This window comes from Carassius auratus, unplaced genomic scaffold (genome assembly GCF_003368295.1).
Source record: "Carassius auratus strain Wakin unplaced genomic scaffold, ASM336829v1 scaf_tig00036401, whole genome shotgun sequence".
NCBI lineage: Eukaryota > Metazoa > Chordata > Actinopteri > Cypriniformes > Cyprinidae > Carassius > Carassius auratus.
In genome coordinates this window covers 99889-110555 of record NW_020526303.1, presented here as the reverse complement: position 1 = coordinate 110555, position 10667 = coordinate 99889, and the positions used below count along the sequence as shown (strand labels likewise).

The following is a 10667-nucleotide window of genomic DNA, read 5'->3' as shown; positions in this document are numbered from 1 at the left end:
TATAAATGCTAAAATATATATATATATAAAATTAAACAACCATCAACATAAAAATGTAACACAAGAACAAAAAAAAAAGTTAATAAATTATACGTTGTTGTTGTTGTTGTTTTTATCAGTATGGACCTCCATGACGTCATAAAGGGCGCGACTCTTTGTATGGGCACATCTCCCTGAAAAGCGCGGCACACATTTAAAACAAAGCTAAAGCAAGAGCACAGGACTGATTCCAGCTGGATTTGTAGATTACAAAACCAACAGTGTCACCAAAAAGGTGTGTCTTTGGTTGCGAGGGTAAGATAAGCTTGTTCGGGTTCACAAAGAACCTATCCTTAAGGGAACAGTGGATGCGGTTTGTTTTCCCGGTGTTACGGTTTAACTGGTTACCGTGTTATCTGATGACCAACTTCCTGTTTAGGTCTCCGCTGCAGATGTGCTGGAACGACGGCAGCAGATTCGCCGATTCTGAAAACACAAACTGACGTGATATTAAGTGTCTAATAAACGCAGACTTGCTCATTGAATGATTTTGATATTCTTGCAGAGATAACAAGTTATAGATATGATCACCCGTAGTGGCTGAAGTAAGTAGGATAAACAAAAAATAAAAATAAAGTAAATCTAGCCGCGTTTCCATCGCAGGAACTTTACCCAGGAACTAGGGACTTTGGCCTGGTACTTGGTGTGTTTCCACCGCAGGAACCAGGAACTAAATAAAGTTCCGGGTAAAAAAATGCCCCTCCGAAAGTCCCTGCTGGCGAGGTGGTACTTTTTCAAAGTTCCGGAACTTTCGGGGGCGTGACTTTGGCGCTAAACATTCTGATTGGTTGAGTTCACGCAGCATTGGTTGAGTTCAACCACCATTTATTCGGATCAACATTTTCAAAATATTACTGTTATTGTGTCATGAAATGTAATTTTAAAAGTATTTCAGGCGAGAATGTAGTTGTTTAAAACTCAAATCTGTGGTTTATTTATAAAGACAGCGCCTATTTAAAAATGTGTTTCGCCGATCTCTGAGACGGTGAGCTCCACGCAATCAGCGGGAGCTCAGTCCTCATGTATCCGCAGAGAGCAGCCTCAGCTTGGATAGACCTTCTGATATGTGCCGCTGGCTCTGATGTGTCTTTAGTGGTTAAACATAAAATAACATTTTTACCAGAACGAAAGTTCCGGAACTCTGTAAAAGTACCACCTCGCCAGAAGGGACTTTCTGAGGGGCATTTTTTTTACCAGGAACTTTATTTAGTTCCTGGTTCCTGCGGTGGAAACACACCAAGTACCAGGCCAAAGTCCCTAGTTCCTGGGTAAAGTTCCTGCGGTGGAAACGCGGCTTAAGCTACTTAAACGTTGGGCTGTTGTTATGCATGTTTACATTAATGGGATTAGTAATTTTTGACGATGAGTAATTTTCAGATCGTATCAAGTCATTTAGCAGCATTAGAAGCACTTTGGCTGGAATTGTTAACTTATAGCAACAGTAAAATTGGATTTTGGCTTGCAAACAGAGGTCACAAGTTAACACAGTCACAGTTCCTTGATTCAGCCTGTTTCACGATGTGACGCCGAGAGCCCCGTGTTGAATCCAGAGATCTGGAGCTGCTTATGTGAAGATGGGTGGCTCGGTGGTTCGTGAGTGTCGTCTCACCGCGCGTCGTCTTTTAGCGCGTGTTCGAAACCCGTGCCAACACAGATTTACTTTATTTAATTTTTTGTTTATCCTACTTACTTCAGCCGCTACGGCGATCATACCTATAACTTGTTATCTCTGCAAGAATATCAAAATCATGCAATGAGCAAGTGTGCGTTTATTAGACACTTAATATCACGTCAGTTTGTGCCCTCAGAATCGGCGAATCTGCTGCCGTCGTTCCAGCACATCTGCAGCGGAGACCTAAACAGGAAGTTGGTCACCAGATAACCAGGCGGCAAGGAACTCGACCGGAAGTTGAAGTCGGGTGGGGGCTGCCATCTTTTAGCAAAACTTCACTTGCGTTAGCATTCCCATTGACTCCCATTCATTTTGGCGTCACTTTGACAGCGAATAACTTTACATCTGAGGCGTTTAAAGACTCAGTTTGTCCATTATTTATTTCTAAAGATACACGACAATGTATAAAGGGCTACATTACCTTCTATGTTACATTATGGCCCCGTATAAACAGTTTTTGTAAAAAATAGGCTAACGATTGCATCATAACCACTCGTCTCTCTGTCGCATTACCGTACAGACAGGAGGAGAAGCTCGCAGGCAATTAACTTAATATGGCGTACTGGCATTACATTTTAAAATACTATACAAAATAATTAATCAGAATACTTACTCCTGCTCACTCACGACAAAGATCTCCCCGCTCAAGCTCGCCGTCTCTGCAAGATTAACGATGGCAGTTTGCACGCACAGCTACTAGAAGATTTACATCTGGCAGACAGGTTGCTGACGTCATCACGCTTCGTTTGAGTCTGCGCGCCAGAAACGGAAGTGCTAAAAAACGCTAAAAATGGGCTTCACTTGTCTCAATTGAGTTCCAATGGGGTCGCTGTGTCCATTTCTTTTACTGTCTATGCAGATAACACGATAACCAGTTAAACCGTAACACCGGGACAGCAAAGGAGTTGCACACGTGTGTTTGTGTGTTCACGTTATTTCAGTGATGAATGCTTTATAAACAAGGCCCAGTTTTTACCCGTCTAATGATTATATTGTTAAAAAATTTAATGTAATTTGCACTTTCAGCTGTATTAGTATTGAAACAGTTACCCACTTGTTTTGGCACTGCCCTTTTGTCCAGATTATATGGTATGACATTTGTAATTTTATTGCAGAAAAAATTGAGAAAGATTTCAAGTGGTTTTGGAAGGATGTTCTTTTTGGCCTTTATGACTTCAACAGAACTAAGACTAGGACTAATGAAATTTTCATTATTAATCTCATTATTCTCTTGGCAAAATTTAACATTCATAAATGTTAGTTTGCGCATTTCAAAACATATTTTATTGCTTTTAACATTGAGTTCAAGCAATATCAACAAGATTAAGTATTCTCTTAATCAAAAGGCAACAAAAACTGTGAACGTGTGTAAACAATTTGATATATTTTTGTAAGTCGGTACTTCCCCTGGCAAAATGTGATGATTGTAAGTATTTTTGTTTATGTTAAAATACTTGGAAACTGCACAATATGTTATTTTTATAATGGAGATGAACGCTTATGTAAACTGCAATTATAAAAAAAAAAAAAAAAAAACAAGGGCCAGTTTGACGCAGGCTTTGCAGATCGTTTGAAAATGAAAGATGCAGCGATCCCAGAAATAAAAGATCCCATCCAAGAGTCGAACCCGCAGTCGGTGAGTAAAATTAAATCACGTCTGTTTTGTTGCAGATTGATACCAGTGTTTATTCTAAACAACATAAACACATAGTGAATAAAATATCACCCAGCTATGGTGTATTATAACACCATAAGTGTCAATTTGTTAATTTTTAAACCCCTCCTAAACTGGATCAAGTGTGGCTGGATCCGATTGTAAGTCATTTAGTTTATTTTGATAAGACGAAGTTTTAGTTCCTGTTTTACGTCACCGCTTGCGGAGGATCGCTACACCAAAGCTGCGCGTGCGCGGGACTCATTAGCTCCGCCTTCAACACGCTGCTCTGGGAGCTAAAGCTGTTTCTGCTTAAACCTGATACAAATAAACACTCTTCCGAGATTCAAAGGACAAAGTAGCGCAGAGGTTTGATTTTTATTAGCGTTTCAGGTCGGTTCTGTGATTTTTACATGTGGTTTTTGGATGTATGGCCGTCTGAGATACTTTATCGTACCTCGCTGTTTTGTACAGGACGGTTTAAATGATTTAATATTTACAGAGAGCGAGCATGCAGCTGAACAGATGTGTTGTATAAAAGTGACTTGTCTGTTGTATTATAGTATTCCTGATAGAAAGCAAAAGTAGCGTTAGCATTAAATGATTTATTGAGCACCCTTTTGTCTCTAGATTTTACATAGTAAAACTTTAGTTAAAAGTGCTGTTATGTAAAGATTTTGTATTTGGAACGTTTTATCAAATGTTTTTTTATGTTTAGTTTTGACTGTTTTTCTCTTAACCCAGACATTCAGTTTATAAAAAAATGCATATTATATTAACCATGAAGTGTTTGTGTTCAGATGTTGAGCATGAAAGCGCAGGTGGATGTGGTCTGCTGTAAATCAGTAGGAACTGATCTGTCCATGCTGGATATTGAGGATTTCATCACAGAAATCTGTCAGCTGAAGAAAGAGGTGGCTTCACTGGAGGCAAAGCTGAGAGAAAGAGGAGACAAACTGAACAGAGAGGTTTGAACAGATCTTCATTTCATCTTTAGCTGCTAATATGGACTGATTGTTGTGTGAATCAATGTCTTATTGTTAATCATACTCTCACTAGATATATTACTGATTGTGTTTGTCAGGATGTGGAGCAGGTTTTGGTGCGTGAGACTGATGGGACAGAAGCTCAGGATTCAGTCTGGAGCGTCAGAGATCAGAGATCCAGAGACACACAGGACTCAGAGCTCAGCCTCACTTTACTCTGTTATACTGACGCTCAGGATCATGAATCCACTGATCAAACCTCTGACTGTAACGCTGGAGAACAGCAGATGCTGCAGACGCCGCTGAAGATGTGCTCCGTCAAACTGGTGGACTGCAGGAACCTGATCGAGAGCAGAGGAGAAGAAACCACTGCAGAGAAACAACAACAGCACACTGATGAGGAGGAAGAGGAGGAGAATAATGGGGAGGATGATGAAGATGGTGATGATTGTACTGCAAATAATGGGGATGATGATGATGAAGATTTCATTCCAGGTTTGTTTCTCCTTTTATGACCTTACAGTGTTTTTCACAAATCAGAAAAAATTTTACGTTTTGAAAAAAGGCAAAAGTACCTAGAAAAGATTTCCAATCTTTTCACTGTTTAAGTTATCTGTATTTTGTAAATAGGCACAGTAATTCGTTATTACCATATAATGCATATTTTAGGTTTCAAACATTTAAATACAAGTAATAGCAAAAATAAATTTTTAGTTTGTCAAAATACACATAATCTCTATGTAAGCAGACAGAATTACAAATGTAATCTGACATTTATACATTATTTTACTTGATAAAATATGTAAAGTTTGATATATAATCAATATAATGTGTCAAACACGGAACTAAAGGTGCAACATGAATCCGTATATCATTCATTCACTTTTTTTTATTTACTTTTTAAATATTGTAAGTAGAAGAATGAGAAAACGGCTCCTTTTAGAGAAGGAGATGATTTGATGTTTATCTGGGCAGCTGAGAGGATTGATCTTGAGTGGACTCCTCCACCCTTCTCCAAGTAATGTGAATCTTTGCTTATTGGCCAAACACATACGAAACAAAGGCTACCTAGCTTTTTTTAATAAGCCATGTACCAATATATACTCAAAAAACATGGAAAATGGCGATAACAGCATTTACCCAGCACAGTTAAAGAATAAAGAAGCCAGAGTATATTGAAAAGAACTGGAGGCCAAATGATGAAGGCTTGCTAGACGTTTTGATAGACCTGGTATTACGTGATTCTTAGTTGAGGGTTCCAAATAGTCTTTTATTTCCTGAAGCAGTTAAAAAATAGCATGGCTTGGCAATGTTCTGGCATTCCAAATAAATTAATTAATGTGGAAGAAATCCTTCTGCCACGCGCTCTCTGTTCTCTGCTGTGCCTCTTCCTAGCAACAGTAATTTCAGCCATTTTCAAGTGCAAAATAGTTTAAAATGCCTTTTTGGGGGTGAGTTAAATAATTCGATGAACACAAACTTCAGTAAAACGCAGTGCATGATTAATTTGAATACTCTCCAACCATAAATGGAGCGTCTAAAAGGGAAACTCCCACATATGCAATTGTAGGTGGGGGGAGTCAATTGACCAGCGCTCTCTTCCTCTCTCAGTACCATGACTGAGGTGATACCCTTGAGCAAGAACCAAACCCCCAGCTGCTCCCTGGGTTCCAGAGCAAAAAAAAACTGCTCACTGGGTACACAACACACACACTCCAGGTGTGTGTGTGTGTGTGTGTGGAGCAAATTCTGAGTATGGGACACCACACTTCACATCCTGGCCTTTTCTTTTCCTCTACAACATCAAATTCAAAATTTGTTTAGATTTACAGAAAATGTGACACTATTGGAGATCTTTGTACTTTTGTCAGTTACATAAGAGACTTATGTAAAAGTTCTGTGATTAGAAAAAATTAATCACAGGTTATTGTTGTCCCAATGTTGTTCTTGTAATGACATTTATATGAGTAGCATAATAATAATTATGTATTAATTAATTGTAAAAATAACAGAGCATCGAGCAGACATACAGGTGCTTCTCAATAAATTAGAATGTCGAGGGAAATTTCACTTCAGTAATTCAACTCAAATTGTGAAACTCATGTATTAAATTCAATGCACACAGACTGAAGTAGTTTAAGTCTTGGGTTCTTTTAATTATTGATTTTGGCTCACATTTAACAAAAACCCACCAATACACAATTTCAAAAAATTAGAATATGGTGACATGCCAATCAGCTAATCAACCCAAAACACCTGCAAAGGTTTCCTGAGACTTCAAAACAGTCTCTCAGCATGGTTCACTAGGCTACACAATCATAGGGAAGACAGCTGATCTGACAGTTGTCCAGAAGACATTCATTGACACCCTTCACAAGGAGGGTAAGACACAAACATTCATTGCCAAAGAAGCTGGCTGTTCACAGAGTGCTGTATCCAAGCATGTTGACCGAAAGTTGAGTGGAAGGAAAAAGTGTGGAAGAAAAAGATGCACAATCTATGGGCTATTGTCAAGAGGAAGATGAGAAACAAGAGACCAAACAATGCAGATGAGCTGAAGGCCACTGTTAAAGAAAGCTGGGCTTCCAGACCACCTCAGCAGAGCCACAAACTGATCACCTCCATGCCACGCCAAACTGAGGCAGTAATTAAAGCAAAAGGAGCCCCTACCAAGTATTGAGTACATGTACAGTAAATGAACATACTTTCCAGAAGGCCAACAATTTACTAATTTCTTTTAAATTGGTTTTATGAAGTATTCTAATTTGTTGAGATGTGAATTGGTGGGTTTTTGTTCAATTTGAGCCAAAATCATCACAATTAAAAGAACTAAAGACTTAAACTACTTCAGTCTTTGTGCATTGAATTTATTTAATACATGAGTTTCACAATTTGAGTTGAATTACTGAAATAAATGAACTTTTCCTCAACATTCTATTTCATTGAGAAGCACCTGTATGCTTTTGTGTGGAGCATTTACTACACACCAACTTTGGAAAACAAGAGTTGTATTTTATTAGTGTCGATTTGACCTGGATGTGTATTTTGTTAATAAATTAATGCGGATGTTGTCTTACTCAATTCAACTACCTTTTAAGTTCGTTTAATAAAAGTTTTGTTCCTTTCAGAAATGAGTTGTGGTTCATCTTCTGATGGAGGTGAAGAAACCGTCTCGACTTCAAAAGAGCAGCTGATGGTCAAGACTTTCTCCTGCAGCACCTGTGGAAAAACACTGAGTTCAGAGGGTAATTTAAAGAGACATGAGAGAACACACACAGAACAGAAAGATTTCAGCTGTAGGAGATGCAAAATCAGCTTTCCTACCGCAGAAGAGAAGAGACTTCATTCAAAAGAGCACAGCCGGAAGAAAGCGTTTCACTGCGAACTGTGCGGGAAGGATTTTTTCACCACTGCTCCTAATATGAAATCTCATATAAAAACACACAGCGAAAAGTCTTTCCACTGCAGTGAATGTGACAAGTATTTCACCACCAAAGGAAATCTTGTTGCTCATAAGCGAATCCACACGGGAGAAAGACCATACAAGTGTCCTCACTGCGAGAAAAGAATAATGTATGCATCTCATCTGAAGACACATATGCGTTTGCACACCAATGAGAGACCGTATCAGTGCAGTGAATGTGGGAAAGCCTTTAGGCAGTTGTTTAGTCTAAAGTCACACCAAAAAATGCACTCAGGTGAGAAACCGTTTCAATGCAAACACTGTGACAAGCGATTCCTTCACAAATCCTATCGGAACTATCATGAGAGGACTCACACCGGAGAGAAACCATATCTGTGCTCCTACTGCGGGAAGAGCTTTTCTAGTCCAATTCTATTTGCAATTCATCAGAGAATCCATACTGGAGAAAAACCGTATCACTGCAGTTTCTGTGGGAAGAGTTTCAGTAAACACATTACATTACAAAACCACAAGAGGACTCATACTGGAGAAAGACCATACAAATGCTCACAATGTGACAAGACGTTTGCTCGATCAGACATCCTTAAGGTCCATCAGCGAGTCCATACAGGAGATAAACCTTACTCCTGCTCCATCTGCAGCGAGAGATTCGCTTATTTAGGTAGTTTTCAGGCCCACCAAAACAAACACGCTAAAGAACAAACTGCTCCAGAATCATCAGAGTGACTTTTCATGTCTTGGTCTGTCAGTAAAGGCTTTATTTCTGTTGATGCTTTCATCATTCATGCCATGAGATATATGACAGTAACAATCACAAACATGATGATTTCAATTTAAAACATAAACCATTTATTATGCAAAAGTTGAATTGAAACGTGATACCAGAATGATGTCTGTGTTATTAGCTTTCACCGGTTGTTATAATGGAATAACATAGATTGGAATGTGGTGACTGACCAATCAGAATCAAGCACTCCACAGAGCAATGTAATAACTCAAACTATTGTTGTATACACAATTTTCCTGATGTGGAAAATATCAGCATGCAAATCACAGGAGAAAGTCTTAAATTTGAAGTCATGGCGTTATTTGTTTAATATGTTCCAAAAAAATGTATATCTTCCTTCCAGTACAGCTGTTTCTCTGTTTACTTGAGTGATTCTGGTGAAATCTACAAAGAATGTCCATGTTGTAAAAGTAAATAAAGCCAGTATGTAGGACCATCAAGGTTTTTTTGTTTTTGTTATTTTTGGCATGCGACAACTTTAATTATATTTCCCCCATATTCTATTCATATACTGTATATTATACCTTAATATTTTAAAACAGGCTTAAACAGAAAATCAAAAGATTGTCTATAATGGTAACAGAGAGTTGCTGTACTCCAAGTCCAACTTCATTTATAAAGCACCTAATAAAACAACCAAGTTGACCAAAGTGCTGTACAATAAGTTAAATTAAAAGAATATAATAACTAATAATAAAATCATCAATACAGAACATACAAGACAGACCAAAGGGTAACTACTGTACAGCAACAATACCTCAGCATTCTTTCCTGATCAAAGGCTAATATATTTTTAACTGCTTCTTAAGCTGTTCAGAGATGATAATTGTTGCGAAGACACTGGCAAACTGTTTCAATGCTTTGGGGCAATGCACGGTCAACTCTTAACTTTAATTTTGATCAAGGAACATAAAAATAAAAACATGAACAAGCTTCTCCAAGTCTATACATGCTAAGAAAGACTTCATCTAAATAATTATTTTTAATTGGTAGAAGCTTACTTTGAGAACATTACTATTTTAAAGCACTATCACAGATCACACCCACATTTTTTAAGTTTTTTCCTAAAAGGGCTTAGTATTCCCAAGTTAACTCCAGCTGTATCGCTCATTTCAGAGGGACCAAATATGATTTCGGTTTTCAATTCATTAAGACTGAAAAAGTTAGCAGAGATCCAAGACTTCATCTCATCTAAACAGGCCAAGAGACGCCTCAAACATTGGAAGAATCAGAGTTAAAAGACAAATACAACTGAGTGTCATTACCATAAGAATGAAGTGACACACCATATTTATCCAAAATCAATCCTAAAAGTATCATATACAGAGAAAAGAAAAAAATGTGCTAAAATAGAGCCTTGCGGGTCCTGATACAAATTCTCCCATCCGGACTGAAAATAAGACTTTATCCATCTTAAGCATTTACACAGATACCCACAGGTGTTTCAAGATGAGATATAAGTATTTGATGGTCAATCGTATCAAACGCTGCCATTAGATCTAAAAATAAAAGTACAGTAAAATTGACGAAATCAATCGCAAAAAAAATATTATTAAAAACTCAGCAAAGCTGATCCAGTGCTGTGATGTTTTTTAAACCCTGATTGAAACACTTCACAGATCTCATTTACATCAACAAATGAATGAAGTTGGGTGAAAACACTCTTCTCCATGATTTTAGCCTAGAATGGAAGTATGGAATGTATGAATATGCTCATTAAACCACAGAGTTAATTTATGCTGTGTATTTCCCTGCTTTAAAGGAGTGATAAGTTTGATTTCTTTCGAATGTGAGTTGTTAGAGGAAGATGTGTTCTCCATCTTGGCTCACCCATGCCAACTTAAACGGATAGACCTAAGTTTGACGGCCAAAGCCACTAGTTCTCAGGCTCCTAGTAGTAGTTCCTGATCCCTTTGATCATCTTCGGAAGCCAGGCCTGTCTTTGCAGAGTTTGGACGAACAGCAAAAGCATATTTTCCTCTCTCATTGTGGCCTCCCAGCTCAGATCTTAGCCGTCCCTGGAAGGTCTTAGGTTGAGTCTTCACAACAAGCTCTTCCTCAGATACTTTGCACTTTATAGTCTTCAGAGTCCAAAAGAAAGCTCT

The 10667-nt window shown here is 38.2% G+C and overlaps 1 protein-coding gene across 4 annotated transcripts; it reads left to right on the top strand.

Moving 5' to 3' along the window:
* Window positions 1-3258: 3258 nt before the first annotated feature.
* On the top strand, window positions 3259-9017 carry LOC113082504 (zinc finger protein OZF-like). Of its 4 annotated transcripts, none has more exons than XM_026254134.1 (4): window positions 3259-3347; window positions 4166-4333; window positions 4450-4846; window positions 7480-9017. In XM_026254134.1, the coding sequence occupies exons 1-4, from the start codon at window positions 3288-3290 to the stop codon at window positions 8499-8501; spliced, it is 1647 nt and encodes a 548-aa protein (XP_026109919.1). In that variant the 5' UTR covers window positions 3259-3287; the 3' UTR covers window positions 8502-9017. The 4 variants fall into 4 exon arrangements, with proteins under 4 accessions (XP_026109919.1, XP_026109920.1, XP_026109921.1 ...); XM_026254135.1 differs by lacking the exon at window positions 3259-3347 and adding an exon at window positions 3623-3758; XM_026254136.1 differs by lacking the exon at window positions 3259-3347 and adding an exon at window positions 3624-3734.
* The last annotated feature ends 1650 nt before the right edge of the window (window positions 9018-10667 follow it).